We start from the raw sequence: 24,393 nt of genomic DNA on the forward strand, positions 1-24,393 counted from the left end.
TTTGATTACTTGCAGCTGAGATATAGTTTGACATTTCTTATGGGCAGACATAGTGGCACATTGTCCATAGTGTGATCTGCACTAGCAAATATTTGGGACAGGTTTTTTGAAGTTTTTGGGCTTCATCCATTGTCTAAAGTAGGGAAAAGCAGTCTAGTGGGCTGTTCCAGTTGAAATCTTTACACCCCTATGGAAGACATGACCTTAATATCCCACACAGGCGGTGTAGATATCAAATGGAGTCAGCCATTCAGGTAACCCCATTTGAAATTCACACTCCCTGTGTGGAAGATTAAGGTAATATCTTCCATAGGGGGTGTATGGACTTCAACTGGAATAGCCTCATAGTAGTCTCTTCATAAGGACACAATAGAACTACTCAAGATAATGAGCTCTCAATTGATAATAACACACAATCAAAGTGAAACAAATTATAAACATTACTTAATCCTTCTTCCCATCCCAGGCAAAACCACCACTGCCATAGCTCTCGCCAAGTACTACGAGGCTGCCCTACTCACAGTGGACAGCGTAGTCCTAGAAGCAATCTCCAATGGAAACACCCCATCGGGTCTGCGTGCCAGGGAGCTGTGTTCCCAAGCAGCTAAAGCTCAGCTGCTTAGGGACGGTGAGACAGTTGATGGGCAGACTAACGCTGGGGGACTCAGTGTGGAGGCAGTGGCTGCACATGCTAAAGAGACAGGGTCAGGTGAGTATCTTAGTGTACCTTGTAATTTTTGATGACAAAATTGAGTTTGAATCTTTCTTGGAAGCTTCTTTCCTGTCAGGCAGGAATGCATGATGCTGTCTGGTAGGTAGGTACATGTAGGTAGGTACATGTAGGTAGGTACATGAAAGTAGGTACATGTAGGTAGGTACATGTAGGTAGGTACATGTAGGTAGGTACATGTAGGTAGGTAGATATGTAATGACAGCTGTTTGTTTTTCTCCATATAATTTGCAGTCCGAGGTTTGTCTGGTTAGTTGGAAAAGTTTATTAATCTTCTTTCTTGAAGTCCTGTCCATTTTCAGTGATTCAAACATCAAGCTCAAAGCTCATGGGATTGACTTTCTCAGGCAAGCTGGGACTCATTGAAATGTACTACTCTGATTGTTCAGAAAACTTTTACATGAAGTCAGGGGTGTGAGAGTTCCTCTTTTCAGTTTATTTCCTCTTTTTTTTTTGGCCAAAATTTACCTGTTTTCTTTTTATTTTCAGCCCATATTTGGCCTTTTAACCCTAATTTTACACTGTTTTTCAGCTTTCAGCTGTGAAGTGTACTTCGAATTTGTTACTCAGTTCGCAAACTTTACTGCAGTCAGTGCACTGATACTGGATTGTATTGAAAGTTTTAGTTAAACCATATCAAACTTTTTTCCATTATAACTTATATAACTTATATATCATAGGTTCTCAGAGTCTAGCTGGGGGTTGTGGTACACATTCCATACTTTTATGATATTTTTGGTAAAACTATTCCAAACTCTTCCCGTTGTTTACCCTAGGTTCTCAGAGTATAGCAGGTGGCGGGGCACATTCCATCATCAGCAATCGCAAGACAAGCACAATCTCAGGACACAAACCAGAAGCAGGACCAGGAGACAAGAAGGACAAAAAGGACAAGAAACAGGACGATACCACCACCCAGCTGTCATCCAGCCCTCCTCCTGGTGCACCCATTGCAAGACGTCTTAGCGTCAGTGCGAGTGTGGCTGGTGAGGAAGGTCTTATGAGCTGTATTTTGCCGGAAGATTTGCTGGTTGAAATATTGGCTGAGAGATTGCAGGTAAGTAACAGGTTTTTCCGTAATACCATATCAGTAGTTCTCAATTATGTTTGCTGGTGGGGTACGGAAGGCCAAACACATCTCAATGATCTCTATTTGAGGGCCAAATGCACCTTGTTTTGCTATGTTTACAGTATATTTCAGAACTGTTCAAGGGCCAACCACAATTGGTCAACAGGCCTGAGAAGAACCCCTACCCTATATTCCACACCCGAGATAAGCGTGCTTACAGCACACGTGATAAGCATTACTGTTACCATGGTAATGCTTATCCACACACAGAATAAGCATGTTAACAGCCCGCATGATTTGTCATAACGCTTACCTAGCCACACATACTATACCCGCCAATTAAAGACACGTGTATAGACACGAATGTGTGACAATTTGAGAGCAACATAACACGTATGTACCAGATAGATGATTATCTCTTATACTCGCAGCGCACGACAATCAACTGAAGTGATAATTTATGCCCTTTTTGAAATATCATTCTGAAGAGTTATCGTTGGCAATAAATATTTTCAAAGAGACATTTAATTTTTCCTAGGACAATAAAATACATATATATTAACCTCAAATGGATGAATGGAAGAGTCCATATACTTTGTTTTACCACAAGTTTGTCAGTGACCAGGTGTGTATTTTGCTGGTGGCAGTATTAATTCATGCACGGCAACTTAAACCTGCAAAGTGTATACACATACAAATGTATACAAGGGGGTTTGTTGACACGCTTGCGGAAAAAAAAAAAAAAAGCACTGACGTGAAATTATGTGTAGAGATTTCGTTGTAATCTGAGTCATTAATGGAATTTGCTAAGAAAAAAATACTCATTTCAAAGTTTATTAGTAAAAGAAATATTTGGTTCAACTTTTGGAAAACTTATTTCTGGCACTCGTTAAAGTCATATATTATGCAACTGACAGTTTCCTGTACTTGTGGTTTTTTTTTTACCTGTTTGATTTCTTTTCAGCGACCTATTTCCTCTGGAGAAATACACATAAATAAACCTTGTTTAAATCTTAATGAAATTTTCTCGTTTTCAGTTGAATGATTGCCACCGTGGAGTCGTATTTGATGGTATAGAAACACTATTCGGTGCAAACCACAACGCCACAACAAATGCCATACTAAAAGCCTTCAATAACAGAAAATTCATCTTTTTCATCACATTGAGATTGGAACAGGCAGTGCTGCAGGCTAGAGAGAAGAGACAGCAAGAGGAGAAGGGTGAGTCAATTTGGTGATCGCACGATCATCTCAAAATGAGGTTCTACCTGCAAAGTGCATGTATGCGTTGCAAAAGCCTTCAGGCGCGTTGCTAGAAAAGTGTGAGAAACAAAATTGCACTTTTTGGGCATGCATTTGCAGGGATAAGCTTGTTTTGGTACCAAGATGGCAGATCCGTGTAAAGGGCAAATACCAACGACATTAGACCCAAAGAGTACCAACTCTGTGATGTTTGTGTGTCGTTCATAGAGGGCAAAATCAGGATTAGGGTTATGATTAGGCTTACACTTAGAGTTAGGGTTAGGATTAGCTTGTACAGAATAACTACATGAAGGATTGACCTATAAGTCTATACTTTTAGGTGAGCGCCAGTGTTCCTGTTAAAGGATCACGTACGTAATACTGAGCTGTCACTGGTTACTCAACCATTTTTATGACAATTTGTAGGTGGGTGGATAGGTGTGGGGGTGGGGTGTGTGTGTGTGTGTGTTTGCCTACATCCATTTGGTACATCATGCCAACATTAAGCATACATCCATCAGCATGAACTGGCCTATCAGGAGCTGAATATTTGGTAGCAGTTAAAGTAAAAAAACAACAACAGGAAAACTGTTTTAGGTGCATTGATTTGAATGTAATAGAATACCTACTATTAATAACTTTTTCCTTTTTAGAACGTCTTGAGAGAGATGCGGAGGAAGAAGAAAAGCGTCGTCTGGAGGAGATGTCAGAAGATGAATATGATGCTCTGACTGAAGAGGAGAGAGCTGAGATTGATCAGAAGAGACTCAAATCCAAGAAAGAAAGATTATTGAAAAAGTAAGTAGGAAAAATATTATTCAAAGATTACAACATTTATACTTGTGAAATGAGTATGTTGCTTTGACAGGAACAAAGAGTTTGCATTGGTCAGAATCTAGACTCAAGGCGAAGAAAAGGAGATTATTAAAAAAGTAAGTATGAAAAATATTGTTCAAAGATGACAAAGTTTATATTTGCGAAAAGAGTATGATGTTTTAGGCAGGAAGAAAGAGTTGGCATTGATCAGAAGAGATTCAAAGCAAAGGTAGAAAGATTATTGTAAAAGTAAGTATGAAAAATTGTGTAAGGGGTTGATTTTAAATATAAAACTACATGCACAAATGAGCTTTATTCCGAAAATAAATGCTAAAAAGTACATGCACAGAGGAAATTTTGCATGCACAGATGGGATATTACGTCCATTTCACTGAACTTTTAACCCATCATAACTAAAGTAACTGTCTGTAACTTACAAATTCCCTTTTACTAGACGTAACTTTACAAAGGATCCCTGTAGTAAATCCCAGGTGCATGTTGTAAATTGAGCACCGTGTGTAATTGTAGTTTACTTGAATTCTAACCAGTGAATGTTATAACATTTTGTTACTTTTTTTTACTCCCTGCAGGGAATTGGAGGAAAAATTGGAGCGCGAAAGAAAGGAAAGGGAATTAGCTGCTCTTCTGGAAGAAAAGAGACTTGAGGATGACAAGTAAGTAGCATTGAAGGTTACAGGTCAATAGTACAGGTCAAGGGTCATTAGTCTGAAAACTCAATAAACCATAATCCTTACCCTAAACTTTACCCTAACCTATAACCTAATCCATAATTCTAAACCTAAACATGACCCCGACTCTAATCCTAACTCTGACCCTAATCCTGTTCGCGCACAGAAGCACATACTTGTAAACAGGTCAATCAATTATGTTGATTGAAATAATCGGGTCATATCAACACCTCCCAGGGACTGATTAACACATTTTTTTTAAAGATGCTATTCTATTTTTAGAACAAGTATCAAAAGTTCAAACCAGGTGCAACCAGCATGGTCAATCATCCTGATTTAAATATGCAAAAGCAAGATCTTAAAATGTATGTACAAATCAAATAAGCTCAAAATCATACAATGAAATTTTTCTTTTCTTATTGTTATAGAAACAAGAAAAAGAAAGGTGGTAAGGGACAGGAAAAAGATGCCAAGGCTGCTCCGGCCAAGAAGGGACAGGAAGGAGGCAAAGCTGGGGCTAGTGCTAGCCAGGTTGGAGTGAAGAAACCAGGAGCAGAGGGCAAGCATGAACCACCAACACAAGCCCCATCAGAGCATGGTCTGAAGGCTATGCAATCTACTGCTATTGAAAGACCTGAGTCGCATGGGACAGCTGGGAGCGAACCGCAGGATGAGGGAGGAAAGTAAGTAAATGGAATTGTGAAACACAGGATGAGGGGGGATATAATTAATGGAATTGCTACATATAAATGCAATAAAAACAGTATAATCAGTTTGATTTATGTACAGTGTGTATGTGGTTTTCGGCTGTAGACAACCCGAAAATACAACACAGTGGCCTCTACAAATTATGTGTACAAATTCAATGTCTGAATCAACTGAAATTTTGGAAACAAGAGAATGCTAAGGTCATGAAATGCCCCTTTAAGAGTAAATATATGGTATTGGGCTTTCAGGAAAAATGTATATTTTTATTAAGTTAGAAAACTGAAAGATCCCAAGAAAAAGGAGTTGTTTTTCCTACTTTCCTGACAGTAATTTGACATATTTTTCAGGAAACGCAAGGGTAAAGACAAAGGCCGTCCAATCTCCAACGAGGTCGTACCAGAACCGGAAGTTATCATGGATCCTGCAAAAGAAGCTGAACTCCTACTGACCAGTCGATTCAAAGCTTTCGAACATGGCATGAGAGATATTGAGAAGATTCTCACTAGATGGGATAGGAGTATAGGTAATGTATTGTGAAACATTGGTGGCATGTCGTCGGTCGCAACACATAGTGGCGTGACGTGAAGGACAAAATACGTCTCCGAGCAAAAGCGCTTTTTGAAGGATATGCTACTAGTAACTGAGTCGATACTCGGTCCACTGTTATTTCTCAGTGGCCCAATTCCATTTGAAATTGAAGTCTAAGGTTCAAACTATAACACTGTATCTTTAATAGTAAACAAGAAATAACAACTATAGGATAATAGCTAGCTCTAAACCTGTACGCCACTATGTGAAACGGAAAGTTTGAAAAATCACTCTATGGCACTATGTGTTGCGACCGACGATGTGATGTAAAACTATTACTTCATTCGTTCCAATTCCAATCAAGTGATGAAGAAATAAGCCTGTTCTATGATTGGACAGATCTTTCCAAGTAGGGTCTGTGTTGGGCCTTGATTTAAAGCAAATGACTCTAAAAATCACCAAAAGCTGTTAAAAAATTCCATTTTTTGTGTGCAATTTTTCCCTCGCTTTGCTTTTTTCATTGTTTTTTTTTCAGTCAAATTAAATCAAAATTTTGACCAAAACAGCTGATCTTACATGAATACAGCAATTTCACAAACATGACTCACTTTTGGAAATATATCTTGAATGTTCAATTTTACTGGGGTAATGAGAAAATTATGAGCTTTCTTATGATACCCAAATCTCAGTTTTGATGACGTAAAATGGAGATGAGGCTGTTGATCGGGTTACACCCCTTTAATTTTATTAGGGAGCAGAATATGATAGTGTTTTGTAAATACCATGGAAGGTAGGTGTGTTGCCTATGAGGGTCAACGATAAGTAAGGGGTGCATGTCTTACATACATACATACATTATAATAATAATAATAATAATATTTATTTCTTATATAGCGCAATTACATCAAAAGAACTCAAGGCGCTTTACAAAACATGACATTAAAAGCACATACATTTGTAAAATATGAGAACAATATTTGAATTTACAATTTTAAAACATACAAATAGTTTGAGGAAACCAAAATATTAAAAACCAGTTTGAAAAAGACAAGCAAGATATTGCACAGCATGAGCCTAAAAAGGCAAGATCGAACAAAATGCAATTGACTGTGAAATATACATTATAAAACGCGACAAATAGCAAACAATGCACACAATACATATTGCACAACATAAATGCAACAGCAATTACGAGATCAAGAAAAGCAAGAAGCCATGCAACATGCATTATGCAAAAATTAAATAAGAGAAATGTTACCGCAATACGCATTCACAAGTAAACACAGCGCACGGAAACAAAAAACCCTTGGAATGCGATTGCAATCACATCTCACAAAAATCATACAACAAGATATATGAACAATATTTAAATTTACAATCTTAAAACATACAAAACAATATATTTAGTTTAGTTTAAAAAGACAAGCAATATATATATATTGTACAGTGTAAGCCTAAAAAGGCACGATTGATCAATCTGCAATTAACCTACATTATAAAACAACACGAAAAATAGCAAACAATACACACAATACATATTGCACAACATAAATGCAACAGTAATATCGAGAACAAAAGCAAGAAGCCATGCAATATGCATTATGCAAAAAATAAATAAGAGAAATGTTACCGCATACGCACTCACAAGTGAATAGGCTACAGCGCAAGGAAACAATAAATGCCTTGGAATGCGATTGCAATTACATTTCACAAATCATACAATAAGATATATGAACAATATTTGAATTTACAATCTTAAAAACATACAAAAACCAATATGTAAAAAAACCATTATAAATATTTATATAGCGCTGCTACATTTAGAATGTAGCGCTCAAAACAAAAAACACAAAACAAAGCAAAAGAAGAACATGAAGAAAAATAAATAAATGAGAACTGCCTGTGAAGGCTACAAAATCTATGGAAACAAGTGTGACTTTAGAACCCTTTTGAAAATACCCACTGATTGTGATTCCCTGATACCAATTGGCAGTCTATTCCAGGTGCGAGGCGCAACATAGGAGAAGGTCATGCGTTCAGCTGACATGGGTGTTTTGATTGTGTTATGCTCTGTCAGGAGGTAGGGTGGTATCAGAAGCAGAACGCAGGCATGCACGCGCAGGGCAGTGCAGGGAAACACAATCAGACAGGTACTCAGGAACACTCTTGGTGAGGCATTTAAACACAGTGACTAAAACTTTGAAGTCTTCCATAGGGGTTTATGTATTCAACTGGATTAGCCAAGCACAACAAAGAAAAGGAAAAGTTAGGACAGATATTGTGAAATTAATTGGATTTTGATAATTTTGCAGGCCAAACGGTTGCTGATCCCAATGCAGAAGACATGGAAGGCGAAGACGTCCCCATTCATCCTCCCTCTGGAAGGAAGGGCAAAGCTAACAAAGCTGATAGGGAGAGGGAGCGAGAGAAAGAAAGGGAACGGCTGGAGAAAGAAAGACTGGAAAAGGAGAAAGCTGAAAGGGTATGTTTGACTGTAATTTGTTTGGACTTATTGGCTATGGCTTTAATATGTGCTAAACCTGAATTATGGGAATAATTTTGTAATGCCCTATCCTTCATTTTATGGAATAAAAACATACAAGAGTGAAGGATACTTGTATATTTACATAGTATTTCAATATTATTATTATTGTACTCAATGATTTTGTTGCCAAAACGATACAGCAAAATCATTATCATTATTTGCTGGGCATGTTATGGTTGTCACACACATACCGTAAAACCCTGTCTACAAGCATATGGTGTGCTTCTGATGAAAGCTACATTAATCCAGGCACCATTATGGAGTTTGAGCAAATAAATTACGGATCCAAGTGCTACAAACAAGTATTATTTTAAGACCGATCTATTGTATTGGTATATTAACGCTTGCTTCGAATTAATTAAGCTTTTATAAAAAACACTATATGCTTGTAGGCGGGGTTTTACAGTAGTCTATTTCTAATCCTGTGTCTCTGTTCACATGTTCAGTATTAGTGCCTGTTTCTTGGTGAGGACGGATGGTTTGCAGAACTTTCTTGGGAATGTCTTTGTTTTCTTTCTCAAATATATTTTCCTCATCAATTTAATGTGTATTCTTGCTCCTGGAGATGTATTTTTGTACAGCCGATTTGGAGCTTATTCTGTTTATCAAGCCTCTTTTCCAATAATCACATGGTGTCACAATTCCAAAAGGTCCACAAAAATGCTCCCAGTAAGCAATACATTTAAATTATGTAGATATTTGTACATTATCTTATTAAATTTATTAACTTGTTAATTAATTGCTTCATTATTATTTCAGGCTGCAGCTGAAGATGACGAGGATGGTAAAGACGGGGAGAGAGAAGAAGAGAAGGAGGAAATTGGAGTCCCTCATATAGTAATGGATGCTAGTGATCCAGACTCAAACTCATATTTGTATGATAGAGTGATGGACACAGGACGATTACCGACATCAGGAGAGGTAGGTGTAGAGTGCATGTGCTAATATGTGAGTGTGGGAGAGGAGATGGTCAGTGATAAGTTTGTTCTGGTTAAAGTAGAAAGAGCATTCAAACGACTGATTTAAGAGAAATTGGCGGATTTGAGAAGTTTTTACACTTCAACTTAATTCAAAACCACAAAATGCTTGCTGAGCTGACACAGACTATGCATCCAGTGTCATTTGAGAGATCACAGAGGGTGACTTGTAGCTTGTGATAAAGATTATATCTCTGTCTAGGCAAGCTCTAGTATCTACTACTAGGTTTACAGCCACTTGATTATAATAGCTCTAGTTAGGATGTGTGGCCATCTCAAGTGGTCATTATGTCTTATCACTCAAACTCGGATATCAAACTTACGGATTGGAAGCCTTCCAGCTACCATCCAAACCTGTATCAACCAACCCAAGTTTGAAAGGTTTTTAAAAAAATATTAAAAATTTCACTTTACGGATTGCTGTCAGATATCCACAACGCATTACGGATTTGTTTGGCTGCCATGCCTAACCACTGTGTGTCATATACATCTGTAGAATTCTTGCATTACTTTTCTTGTGTTATAGGTAATGGATGGATTAGGTCTTGGACCTACTGGCCCACCCATCCCTCCAGCAGCGATATTCTCTGTGGTACCATACCCAGTGAAACGTAAACCACCATTAGGGTCAGAACCTGCAGGACACTATGTCTTTGTGGCCTCATCACCTGATGATCCGTAAGTAGAAAAACACTTGGTCAGTAAACATTTAACTGTATTGTGTTATTTGTACGATTATGCAATTTGATTATGGAAATAAAGTTTATTGATTCTGCCTATTATGGATGGCTGATGTGTTCTGAACCTCTTCAGCATACAATGAGGTGTCAAATTAGAGGTGTAGATTTTGTGACAGAAGGTGTGTTTAGACAGTAGCCTACTTTTGAAAGTTACTTACTTTGTACCCAGTTATTAAAGAACACTTACTTGTGAGTGTGTGTCCACACAGACTTACTTGTAAGTGCACTCTCAAGTAAGCATGTCCTTCACTGGTAAATTATGCACAATCACAATAGAGTTGGATCTTCTAGTCCGTTTATGGTCAACATAAGGTCATGCTTACATGCGAGTTACTTGCGAGTCTTGTTCACATGGGCCTTACTTTTGAAAGTAGCTCGTTACATGTAACATGTAAGATATCTTACATGTAAAATTGTCGAAATTAACTTGCAAATAGCTACTTGTAAGTAAACCTACATGGGGACTACTTTTAAGTTTATATTCATAGGTAGTTACTGTGTCGACTTTACTTGCAATCATCTGAACTATAGTCAAACCCAGAGGAGAGCCCATCATCACATCATGGCTTGCGCAAAATGATGAAAATTTGGCACACTGTTAAAGTGGAAATTTTCACAGAACATTAATTTTCATGCCTTTCACAGCTGCCCCCAAAATAAAAATGCACAAATATTTTCTTAATGTATTATACACCTGGGTAAGGAAACTGTTTTTGTATTAACTTGTTGTCTCATATTTTCTTTCTTTTCTCCAGTAATGTTTTGGTAGAAGACAAATCCAGTGAGCCAGATGGTGATACAGACTCTACCACACCAGACAAGGGAAGAGATAAGGTGAAGTAAAATGCCAAATTCATTATAGGCGTAGTCCTTGTAACATCATATGACCTTCTTCAAACTAATGTGTTGGACGTGTAGTACACTATTTTGTATTTAAGCCCTATCACATTGTTCAACCAGTTGGGTAAAAAGAACTAGGTCACACATGTGTCTCATGATGCGACACAGATAGATCAGCGAATGAGGTGCTGATGTGATGATCACATGATTCAATTAGCCAATCAGAACCGACTTCATGTTTACGCCATAAACTGCACCAAATCGGACAGTACGAAAGGTCTTTGCAAATGGGTGTAATTTGCATATTTTTGAAATTGTTTGTGTGAATTTCAAATGGGGTTACCTAAATTACCTGAATGAGTGACTCCATTTGAAATCTACACCCCCTGTGTGGAAGATTAAGGCCATGTCTTCCACAGGGGGTGTATGGATTTCAACTGGAATAGCCAAGTTGAGCTGACTATCTTATATCAGTCAGGTAATATCATCTGGCATGTCATACTCATTTTTTGAATTCACTCTCTTACACAGGATGATCATAACACTCCCACTGGCAAAGGCAAGGGCAAAGACAAACGTAGTGGTGCAGAGAGCAGCAGTTCTCGTCGCCGATCAGCCAAAGGTTCTCGTAATCGCAAGAGCTCCCTCGTTGTGACTTCACCACCTCCTGGTACGGTGACCCCGGCATCGGATATGGACGGGATGAGTAGTTTTGGTGGAGATGGGTCGATACAGGAACCAAAAAATCCAAAGTAAGATGTGAATGGTTAATTGCATACACTGTAATTCCAGGCAATAACCAGTCTTGAGTTTTAAGGAATAGCCCTACACAGAGGATGATTTTTAAAGCATTTCCCAATAACCACTTGTTAAACAGAGTGTCCAGCTTAATGTTGTTAAAGCAATCCAAGGTCACCTGCACATCAGTTTTTGTGGTCAAATTTTGAATTTTTACTGTTTGAGCTGCAGTTTTACCATGTAAACGGGTACAGGACATTATTTCGAAGGACCATTATTCTGAAGTATTTTTACTCTTAATTGTCATTACTCAGAATTAACAAGATGGTTAGTTATTCCGAAGGGTCAATACTCACAAGGCTTATTACTATGAAGGTTTGTTATTCTGAAGGTTATTACTCCGAAATTCAGAGTAACATCCCTCTGGAGAAACAAGCCTTGTTCTAAATGCGGAGTATTGACCCTTCGGAATAACGAACCTTGTAAATTTTTACGAACCTTTTAAATCTTGAGTAATGACACTTAGCAGTAATGAACCTTTGGAGTAGCAACCCTTTGGAATAATGGTCCTTAGGAATAAGGAAGCGCAGCCATGTAAACACCAGTTGATAAGAAACCTTAATTGATAAATAAATATTTTAAAGTAAGTATCAGTTATTTGTAGAGCTCTTATTATTTTACCAATATTATCGCCTGACTGGGTTACGCTCAGTGGCTATTAGAGAAAAACATATAGAAGTCAATGGAATTACATGCTGAAGCCCTGATGACAACACTACATGCACACACTATGAACCAACATTTGCCTGTGCATGGTGAAACTTTCTGGGGGTGTACTATTTTCACCTCTTTGAGTGAAGTGCAAACTTAGCAGGAAACAGACACTCAAAGTCTAACCTCTTCAAAAATGCCAGACCTTTTAAACATGCAGGATATGTTGCGCAACTTGATGTAACTTTGACGGAAACCAATCAAATGGCAAATCTTGCACATCATCTAATTAAGATAGACTTCTTAAAGTAGTCTCAATATATATGTTTTGAAGTATACAAGATATATGTCTAAACAAAAACCAACTGACAGATTTAATAAAAATTTTGACAATAAATGTTGTTTTGTTCACCATAGGCTAGGAATTTTCCGATGGACAATTGCTTCAGAAGGCGAGGTGGTCCTCAGACTTCGTTTCCAATCAGATGAGTTGGGTCAGTTTGACCAGACACTCAATTTTGAGATTGTTGGAACTAGACGTCGCTATCAGCTCTTCTGCAGAGGCGTGTGCTCCTTCCCAAATATCAGCCGGGAACCAAGGTAATTTAAAACGAAAGTGAAAAAAAGCAAGTAACATGTAGCACACCTTCACTAAAAACATGTTGCTACTGCTGCAACACACTTCTTTCCCAACCTTCCCCCCCTCTCTCTTTCTCTGTGTTTTCCCTCTCTATCTTTCTCTCTTTGTTTTTGTCTCACTGTCTCTCCCTCTTTCTCTGTGTTACTCTATATATTTAAGGCTACTAAGAATACACAATTGTGATATTTGCAGCGCAAATTCCGTATTTTGGTTCCAAATGCGTTTTTTGACACTGGGAAAAAATCTAAGATTTTAGATTTTGCCTTTTTTGCGAGAAATCACATTTTTTTGCATTTTTTGGAAAATCCAGGTGCATATTTTAGACTCCAAAATCGCATATTCCTAGCAGGCCTATCTATAGACGAATCCAATTTCACGCATTCCTACACCTCAATGGCAGCCATTAGCTGGGTCCCCGTCGGCTCTATCTCACCTAAAATGTGAAATGATGCGGCCTTGGAGGGTATTTTAAATTGCATTCTATCACCCGTGTTACACGTAGACAAAAGAATGATGACAGTTTACAACACAAAAGAATCTAATATCGAATTTTAAGCGGCTTTAATCCACCCAATTGGGCACTCACAACACCTGTTTGGTGCATGCGGGGACCCAATAATGGCCGACCAAATCCTGACCATGACTTTGCTCGTTGGAGTCGTCTTTATCTTTCTTTGTGTGTGGGAGGTATGTTTGTCTCCGTTGCTCCCTTTTCACTGGCTTTCTCCATTTTTCTCTCTGCCTGCGCTGCTTTATCTCGCGTTGAATTCCTCTTGCTCTCTCTGTCTCTCTTTTGACATGTAGCACACCTTCACTAATACTAATTGATTATAACAATTGATTATTTTTCTTTTTTCTATTCAGTAATTTTTGAATTGATTTGAATTTGCCAGATAAAAATTGAATGATCGGATAATTGCATTTTTTTCAATCAGTATTTTTTATGCAACAAATTTTACAGACTGGCTTTATTGGAATACTTTGAAGTTCACTCACATTTGTCTTTATTTGTTTATTGAACCATCTTGTTTTTCTTTTATGGAAATGTCATAGCAGATATTAAAATGAGATAAAATTGCTTTTTCCTCAGAATTGTTTTTCCACATCGTAAGAAGAGCAAAAAAGCTGATGAAATCGTACACAAGAAGTACATCCTAAGCACAGAGACTCTGATGATGGGACCGTTACTTGCCGGCAAATCAAGAGACCGGTACAAAGAGGGCAAATACCCGGAGAACACAGAGAAACTGACAATATGTAACACATCTCCATTAGAGGCAGAGGTTACTTTCTGTTATCAACATGATAATAATGCGACGACTTTCATATTGGATCCTCCCAGTATGATGCTGAAGCCAGGAGAACAGCAGGTAGGGGATATGATCAAAGAGTTTATACGTAACCTCATGGGTACTTATGCAGAATTAATAGATTAAAGTCAATTTTTATTATTACTCAGTGGTCTGTGCTGCGCGCGCGAAAGCGCATACAAGCGCAAGCCATAAACCAAGAAGTGATAAACGATCACACTGATTGGTTGATCAATGGTTTTGACAACAAGATGGTTGACTGATTGGTTATTAGCATGTAAAAGGGGAGGAGACCTCGCCACTTCTACACGCCGATCGCCGATTATCAGTGCGTACCTGGACCTCGGAAGCAATAGAAAATTAACTTTAGAAAGAAAGATACCAATTAATTTTGGGACTTTGCCAATAAATTATGGTTCCGTTGTGTCTGTGAAATATGATGGATGGCACGTGTGGATTCTCTCTTTGATTTGGAGCTTATAACAAGTCACCATAAATATGGGTAGAGTCATTTGGCCTATTTTTCATACATTTATATATGTGTACATTCATATCAAAATGATGCACTTGTCAGCTGCTACATGTTTTTCATTTCACATAATAGCTTGGAATAAATACCAGACTTATCTCATTGGAGGTCACTTCGTATCATCCCCAAGTCACATGGCTTATTACTACAGAGAACATTCATAACCATGTCACTTGGGGATGATTTGAAGTGACCTCCACTTGAGATGAGTCTGGTATTTATTCCTAGCTATTATGTAAAAAGAGACACATGTAGCAGCCAACAAGTGCATCGGTTTTGATATGGATGTATACATATATGAACTCCTCTCATCTGTGTGTTATAACATGCTAGCAAAATTTTGCAGCACATTCCAATTTAGTGATTTACAAGGGAAACACATATCGTCAGCCTGCTACACTAATTGCGTAAGTCATTTTTTGTAGAACATAAGGTTTAAGCATGCATATAAGCATATTTATTCACCAATCTTTGCACAAGAATAAATGATAATGATACAAATGAAAGGGAATAATCCAAAATAATTAGGGTGATTACGTAACTGATGCATGCTTGAACAACATTTTGTTCTTTGTTCTCAAAATTACAAAAAAATTACTTAGGCAATTAGCGCAGCAGGCTGACGATATGCCTTAAAACAGTTCCAGATCAAGAAATAAATGAGTCATAAGCATAAGCAATTTTGAATTGGCAAGTGCACTTGCGTGAGGAACATCTGATTAAATTGAGTTTCACACATGAGAAACAGCAGATGGAAAAGCATGCAAACTACGCCTCAAAGTGGCAAAGTTTGTCACTTGCTAAACAGCTCTGCTAATTTTCAAACTAATGATATTACCTTGGAACCTAACACATGACATATTTTTGTTGCCTTTTTAGGAGTTATCATTGTGGGCCTATCCTAAGAACCAGGGTTATTTTGAGGATACAATTGTATGTTGTGTTAAAGAAAACCCAGAACCAGTTCTGTTTAAGATAGCCTGCTATGGAGTCAGACCAGAGCTGGAATTAGACAAGAAACAACTTCAATTTGAGAAAGTACTCTTACACAGGTAAGTCTTTGGTAAAATGGATAAATCAAGCTGTAGTTTAGTAAGTAGACTGTGGATATCAGTGGGCAATTCCATTTAAAATCCACACTCCCCTGTGGAAGATTTTGGAAATATCTTCCACAGAGGGAGTAAGAATTTCAAATGGAATTTCAAATGGAATGAGTCCATTAGGCAACTCCGTTTGAAACTCCCCTCCCTCTGTGGTAGATTCAGGTTGAACCTTTCTCAAAGGGTGTATGAAATTCAAATGGAGCTGCCTAATGTGTTCATACAAATTGAAATTCATACTCCCCTATGGAAGATATTTCCAAAATCTTCCACAGGGTAGTGTGGATATTAAATGGAATGGCCCTGTACATTTGTCAAAGAGAACCCAGAGCCTATGTTATTTAAGATATCCTCCTACAGAGTCAGGCCGTAGCGAGAATTAGACAAAAGACAACCTCAATTTGAGAAAGCGGTCTTCCAAAGGCTTTAAAAATGGTACCTACTGCCTTCTTGCCAGGCGTTCGGCATTGAAAGAATGGAGTAGGGAAAGTTAAACACATGGCTACCAGTGGACTAACCCCCTGCTGTAGCTTTTCTGCTTGCAGACATGTGGCCTAGGGTTATGAAACGGAGATAGGTGCTGCCCAATGGGTCGAAAGGCTTGGGAAGGATTTAACTTTTTTTTATCACTTTTATCAGAATTTTTGATAAATTACAAAGAATATTCAGTAAATTTTAAGCCCAAAACTTGCTTCAAAAATTGCAGCCCTCTGCCCTGGCAGGTGAAAGTGATGCTTAAACACTGTAAATGAGTCAAATAAAATGAGCCAGTTTCTGTGTCTATAAATGCTATTTTGTGAATTTCGCCCGTAAATTTTCAGCCTTCGACCTGGTATGGGGACTAAAACTTGTCAATGATGTCAATGATTTTTTACTTTGGTTGTGTTATCTATCAAGAAACATCATTCCAAGTCAATTTGACTTCTTTTCTCCGTTCTCTAGGAAAGACACCAAGACCATCTTCCTTCGCAATAGCACCCTGCTTCCAGTAGCCTGGCGACTCAGCGGTCTTGAGAACCTTGGTGATGATTTCTCTGTGACTACCGACAGTGGTGTGATTGACCCCAAGTCTGAGTTTGCTCTCAATGCTCACTTCAGGGCCATGAAATCCATTAATTTGAAGAAGATGATACGTCTAGAGGTGAGTTGGGTTAAGACTTGCACTATTATAGCTACATCAGGCCTTCAAAGCCTTGGTGATTTCTCGGTGACTATGGACAGCGGTTTGATTGAGCACAGGTCTGATTTCATTTAAATGCTCACTTCAGGGCCATGAAATCCATCAACTTGAAGAAGATGATACGTCTAGAGGTGAAATAGATTTTAAGATTAACATGTGTGTATTGGGGTTTACAGTTTCTCATTCCTCAACTTAATGAGTTCAGTCACATGCTATACTATTCCGCAAGGTCCTTTTGCGCTGCCCGACCGCTCTTCCTGATTATCATGTAAAAAGAACTAGGTCATGCCCGGGTCAGGCGATGCTCCACAGCTTGTTCACTGAATGAGGTGCCGATATGATGATGACATAATTCAATCACCCAATCAGAACCCCACTTACACATCTACGCTGTAAACAGAGTACGGAAGACCCTTGCCAAATTGTATAGACAATAATGCAGAGTTGGATATTGGGTGCTTCTGACTGATTGAAATTTTTCTGGTTAATTGGAAAAGGGGAAAAGGCACCTGTAATCAGGTGTCTGTAGCCTTATGGTTAAGGGTGGATTTGAGGTATTATTGGTCAAGCAACCAAAAAATCGATTCTCATTATCTGAATCAATATATCATTGAAAAATAACACTTTGATGTTTTGCAAAAGTGCATTCTACAAATCATATACTTTGAAAACTTGCTTAATTTATTGTTGCTAATGAGTTATGTACATTTTATAAAAGTGTTGTTGTTTGAGCCCTTTTAACAACATAACGGAAGAACCACATGATCTACAAAAGTATATCTGTGATATTTCGATTCTTCTACATGCTCGCTATGAATTGAGCAATGCAATTTATGCCAAACCTCACTACCATTCGCAAGATGCTGTGAACTACCAAATCGCAACAATTTAAAATAATTGGTAACCTTAAATACCACTAATTATGTATTACACTGGTTTCAATGGGAAAATGCCTAATTTCGGGTGGAATTTTCTCATATTCAGAACTCTCACAGTTCAATGCCACCAATATCAGGTGAAACTATATGATTTAGATGCCAAATGATCAAAAATTCAACATAGGTTGACCTGAGACTTTTCTTGTTTTAACGCACTGAACCATAATCACCTTAAAATGACAGTGCGCCCTCGGCTGAAAGTTACAATATGATAGGCTTACTATATACTAAAAACCTAAGCCGTGCATATGAATTTTGGTACTATTACATCAAAAATGGCATATAATGAGAGAAAATGTACCATTTTGAAGCATCAAACTTTAAAAAGTACCTTTTTGGCTATATAACTTGATCAATTTCAGCGATTTTAATGCAGTATTTTCGAATGCCATGAAAACAAATAGTTCCTCATCGTATTTCAATGTATCGCCCAGGCCTATTAGTGGTCTTTAACCTTATGGATCCAGTGATTTCTTGTATGTGTTGCTATGGCTTTCATTTATCAATTTTGATTACAACCATCATTTCATTTCATCACTAGGTATCAGATGTTGAGAACATCATGGGTCTCCTACAGACTGAAAACATCCAAGTCCTTGCTGAGGCCTATGACGTGGCCCTGGATATGAGCTTCCCTAAAGGAGCTGACGGAGGCTTGGATTTTGGTGTCATCCGTGTTATGGATGAGACTAAACAGACATGCTCACTGAGAAACAAAGGCAGATATGAAATTGAGTTCAGGTATGTGTGCATTAATGAGATTTTGTTTAAGACAAATTCAAATTCAGTGATTCGCGAGTAGCCATGGTGGTGCAAAATTTCACGAAATGGGGGTTGATTTCTGATGAAATAATACATGGCGAGTGAGTAGAAGTGCCCTGAAATTGATTTCCTGATGTGATTAACCAAGAATACTTTGTTATATTTGCACACTGCAAAGCTTCAAAGCATAATCTATGGATTGTGATAGTGGGATAAGGGAATGTTTTTAAATACCTTGGTGTGTGGGGGATATGCAAATAGAGAGGGATCAAGAAATTACATCCAGAAAAGGGCGATCAATACAATTTAGTGATTTAATAGCTAGGGTGGATTTGGGGGTATTTGATTGGAAAATCATGAATCTACCTCCTGCTCCCCTCCTCTTATTATGGAATTCTGTGCTTGCTACATCTTAGAAGAGGAGGGGCAACACAGTCTTTTTGGACCATAAAAGGAGGGATCAAAAACATTTCAGGATATATAAGGGTGGGGGGGGGGGGTAAAAATAGACAGCACATGACTATTGTTGTTTCTTTTTATGATTTAGAAAGTTCACACAGCTTACTTTATTAAAAAAGGTAAAGGAGATGATCCTGTATAAACTGTGATCGGAGTGCCCATCTCTCTTTCATTAGCAATTGGGCCAAACTCCTCCATGTAATGTTACTATAGGGGGATCGCTACATCTCCTCCACAGCGAGTCTGTTACCTTCCCAGCATTTAAGAATGCCGGTACCCATTTATACACCTGGGTGGAGAGGAGTAATCGAGATAAAGTGCCTTACTCAAGGGCACAACACAATGGCATTGCCGGGGCTCGAACCCGCAACCTTCCTATTATGAGTTGGAGCCTGTTCCGCTCGGACACCATGCTCCCTGTCACTTCTATTATTTTTATTTATTTCTCTTCTTTTCCTTGAAGGTTTATTTTTGAGCCTGCAGAAGGAGCAGGGCAGGAAATCATCAATCTATTTTCAGTGATACCACAAAGAGGGACATTGGTTCCTAACGATAGACTCACACAAGTCCAAGTGATCTTTAAATCACGTAAAGAAGTCACGATTGAAGAACAACCAATACTCAAATGCCAGGTAAGAGTTTTTTTGCGGTTGCAAGCGTCCTAACATTTTTGTGGGGTGATGAATTGGCTCTTGTAGATTTCCAAATAATTAAGCTTTTGTATCAAGCATATTCAGTGGTAGTGAACTTGTGGTATGGGCTTATGTCAAACCGCAAAATAGAGGCAATAAAACAACCACAAAAATGTTAGCTTCTATAACAGTACAGATTATGACAGATATTAGCACCAAGGTTGGCATAAAACTTTTTTGCCCCCAGAGGAAGCATGCCAAGACAGTGGTGTGTTATGCTGGGGCACCCCCCACTACCAGATTGTTCTTACTGGGCAGGCCAGCTCAGATTCATCCTTCATTCTTTTTCCTTATAAGTGCTTCCCTCCATATGTATGAGTATTATCGCACTGAGTACAGACAAGCTGTACTTATTATTTTTTACTCTGGAACCTATGAGTGTATTTCTGAAGTACAGTCAACAGTACCGGGATGATCCCCTGCTCTTTTCGAGTAGCCTGTGACGTTCTTTAACATGCACACTACATTAATGTGAGAAAATATGCATGTACACGGGACCGACAGCTTAAAGTGCCCTCCGAAACACTAAGCAAGCAGAGTGAAGTGCCTTGCTCAAGGACACAAAGAGCCAGCTGGGCTCAGGCGGACCTGGGATTCGAACCCTTGACCCTTAGGTTCACAGTCCAACGCCTTAACCGCGAGGCCACGCTCTCCTCATGTAAGCATACACAAAATTAGCCTATTGGCAAGACTTCATTGAGGGATTAGACAGCTTTTTTCCATAAGCTGTATAATCCCTATCTTGATACTTTTTTTTGGGGGGGGGGGTCCTTTTAACACAAAAATGAGCCCAAATAGTGCAGGTCTGTGGGTAATATTTGCCTGATATGTATACATCACAGGGGTTGATGTACATAGACCGCTCGATCACTTGTTCAAAAAGTTCAAAAAAGATAACTAAGTCGAAGCCAACCAATTTGCATGTACTATATGAACGATAATTGTACAAGGATTACTTGGCGACTTCAAAATTTGAAGAAAAAAATCGCCTTCGGCTTAAAAAAATCCGGTACAACATGAAAATTTATGAAAATTCAGCTCAAAATCCAAGATGGCGGCCGTAAAGTGAAAATTGTCAGAAGAAGAAAACTAAATCGAAGCCAAGCCATTAACATGTCTCACATGATAGGTAATTGCATACAGATTAATTGAGGACTTTAAAAATTGAAGAAAAAAATTGGTCTTTGGTTTCAAAATGCACAAAATGGCAAAAATCCAAAATGGCGGATATACGAATAAATGATCAGGGCCAACACCTGTGACATCATTCAACATAGGGGGACAAAATGATGCACACCGCTGGTAGTAATCAGTTGATTTATTTCCCCAGTGTTTTTGAGTGACCATCTAAAGTTCTGAAAAGCACTAACAAGGCGTTTTAGGACTAGTTATTATTGAGCGTTCATTAATTACCGGAAGTTCATTCTTTCAAACATTTTGTTAGTGTTCTGTCAACCATTCTTAGTCAGTGGCTGTGGCTCATTGGTGTCTGTACTATGCCGTCTATCGCACGGTCGATGGCAGCAAACGCGTTGTCACGGAAGACGGTTGTCGAAGCGCGAGTATGTAACACATTCTATAATAATACGCAAATAAGATCGCACCACGCGCGATTAAAACGTTGATTAAGTTTTGTTCATTTCAGAAAGAGAGGAGTTTTCATAATGATAATTTTTGCTAAATAAACCAGAGTTTAGTTATCAAAATAATATTTAACTGACTAAAAATGAGAATAAACGATAGGAATTTTTGTTTTTACTATCCTCTACCAATATTTTTATTGTAGTGCGCGGGTATCCACTACTCAAAATATTAGACCTGCCTGTCATCTATTACACAGGAGAGGAGAGTAAAAACAAAAATCCTATTTTTTATTGTCTAATTGGGTGATTTCAAGCAGTTTACAGTTAAAATTACACCCAAATTTTAGAAATTGGGTGCTTGAAGATCCTTATATTTTGGGCTACTACTTTTGCTGCAGCCTAGCACTGAAAACTTTTGGAAACACTGTTCATTGTTCACTGTTCAGTATCATGTGACACGATCTGGTCCACGGGGGCCAAAGGCAGCAAATTTGAAACTGAGATAAAGGTAAAAATATGGAGTAAAAAACAATGAAATACATAAGAAAATAGACATCAAAAAACTTCATAACTTTAGAACCAAGTATACTAGGCCTTTGGTGTTTTCAGTATATGATAGCCTAATGCAAGTATAATGTAATAATTATAGTAACTCAATTTTCAAAAATGCCTCCTTTATCCCCATGGACCAGATCGCATATGACCTAGATATAGCTTGTCAATAAGAAATGAAACTAACCTAGGGATGTACTGCATTGGGCTATTCCAGTTGAATCCCATACACCCCCTATGGACTACATGACTTTAATCTTACACACAGGGAGTGTGAATTTCAAATGGGTATACCTGAATGGGTGACTCCATTTGAAATATCCAACCCCTCTGTGGGAAATTAAGGTCATGTCTTCCATAGGGGGTGTATGGACTTCAACTGGAATAGCCCTTTATATTTGGCAAGAGTAGCTCACTGGTTACCATATCAAGCTACCATCCATATGTTACAATCATCTATTCAGTTTATGACCTAGGTATAGCGTGATGACAGGGTTACCATGAGTTAGTAGCCCAATTGGGTGACTTTTTAAACATTTTCCCTGTTTCCTGTCCCATAGAAACCAATGGTGAAGAAAAAAATTGGCACATATTCAACATCATTGGTCCCTGTGACTTTCAGTGATTTCCTGTGCCAACGGTTACAATGAATTTTGGGTGATTGTTTGATGTGAACCACAATTTGGACTGAAAATATTTGGCAAACCTGCTTGTTGATAACAAAGGAAACTAATCTGGAAATAATACTATTATGAGCCAAAATGGTCTCAACTCCAGTGGCACAATTCATTGACCCCCATTCAACAATCATGGCTTAAATTTGACCTTAAAGTTGTTGAGTATGTGCTTTTGTACCCAACATATATCCAAAGGTCATTCTCTATGTACAGAGATATTGGGATTAAGAACTTTGTCCTGACAGATGAGGTCCTTGTGTAAACATTTCTGTAGTGTTATGTGAAATGGATATAGGCGTAAACTTCCTCTTTCTAGTGTGTAATAAATCGAGTATAGTATAGAAAGAATTGTGTTTCAAATGAATTGTAATATAATTGAGATCTTACAACCGTGGGGCCTTGTTTGTCGGTGAAATGTGATTTTCGGTAATTTTGTGCCCGGTACCGCGCATTTTTCGGCGGCGAAGTTAACCGGGTACCAAATTGCAAAAAAAAAAAAAAAAAAAAAGAATTTTTTTTTTTTTTTTTTTTTTTTTGTTTTTTTCGATTTGTAGTGTCTCTGGACCTAGACCTAAATGTAGATCATGGTTGACTTTAAAAAAAATTGAATTTTGCACATTGTTTTTTGTATTTTAATATGAAAATTGATACATAGTTTTTCATGTCATACTCTATTAATGATATCAAAATGCATTCAAATTCAATGCATTTTGATATCATTAATAGAGTACTAGTATGACATGAAAACTATGTATCAATTTTCATATTAAAAATACAAAACAATGTGCAAAATTCAATTTTTTTTTGAAGTCAACCATGAATGATCCTAGCATTTATGTCTAGGTTCAGAGACACTACAAAACCGAAAAAATTTTAAAAAATGTTGTTTTTATTTTTGTTTTTTAATTTGGTACCGGCAGGGAATTTCCTGCCCGGTAATAGGATTATCGGGCGGGACCCGCATTCCCGGGACTCACTCACGCCCTTAGTGAAAACAAACATATACCCCTCCACACACAAACATAAACATCCCTGCAACACCAATGTGCACACACATGTCGTGTGGCATTTATAGTTTTTGGCACGGTTCTTCAGCGGTCTGCCAATTTGGCGTAGTTTATGGCATATGCAGAAGTGGGTTTCTGATTGGCTAATTGAATCACATCATCATCATATCGGTACTTCATTCGTTGGTCAGGTTGCGTATCATTGCATGACCTAGTTCTTTTAACGCGATAATCAGAAAGAGTAAACGGTCACCCCCTGAGGGAATTTGCTGAATAGTATAGTAAAAACAAATTTCAAATAAAACATTACATACTACTAAAGCTGTTGCATTTGTTGTGGTTTTATTTTTTTGCCAATTTTAGCAATGAACTTACAAATGGGCAATTCCATGTTAAAATGACATTTTTTCAAAAATATGAACTTTGCAATTGGCAATGATTGATGATATATTTTGATTATACAACCTTTAAAGTTAACAAAAAAGAAATTTTCAAATGAATATCAGCTGCAGTATTTTTTTTTTCATTGATTTGAAGGATTTAATGTATTTTCCTACATTTTGTTAATAGCAGATAGTCAAAAGTAATTAATTTTTTTTTCTCATTAATATATGGAACAAAAACAATTCTT

At 37.9% G+C, this 24,393-nt stretch overlaps 1 protein-coding gene across 1 annotated transcript in view; it reads left to right on the plus strand.

The window, feature by feature from the left end:
- LOC140144203 (hydrocephalus-inducing protein homolog) overlaps window positions 1-24,393 on the plus strand; it is a 189,746-nt gene that overhangs the window by 78,941 nt on the left and 86,412 nt on the right. The window contains 18 exon segments of the mRNA XM_072166023.1: window positions 467-709; window positions 1,507-1,787; window positions 2,837-3,020; window positions 3,695-3,839; window positions 4,448-4,531; window positions 4,975-5,229; window positions 5,602-5,777; window positions 8,095-8,264; window positions 9,087-9,248; window positions 9,831-9,982; window positions 10,800-10,878; window positions 11,416-11,636; window positions 12,751-12,933; window positions 14,064-14,343; window positions 15,692-15,864; window positions 16,855-17,053; window positions 18,572-18,771; window positions 19,715-19,883. Coding sequence (XP_072022124.1) covers window positions 467-709; window positions 1,507-1,787; window positions 2,837-3,020; window positions 3,695-3,839; window positions 4,448-4,531; window positions 4,975-5,229; window positions 5,602-5,777; window positions 8,095-8,264; window positions 9,087-9,248; window positions 9,831-9,982; window positions 10,800-10,878; window positions 11,416-11,636; window positions 12,751-12,933; window positions 14,064-14,343; window positions 15,692-15,864; window positions 16,855-17,053; window positions 18,572-18,771; window positions 19,715-19,883 — 3,356 coding nt within the window.

The sequence above is a fragment of the Amphiura filiformis genome, chromosome 2 (genome assembly GCF_039555335.1).
Source record: "Amphiura filiformis chromosome 2, Afil_fr2py, whole genome shotgun sequence".
NCBI classification, from domain to species: Eukaryota; Metazoa; Echinodermata; class Ophiuroidea; order Amphilepidida; family Amphiuridae; genus Amphiura; species Amphiura filiformis.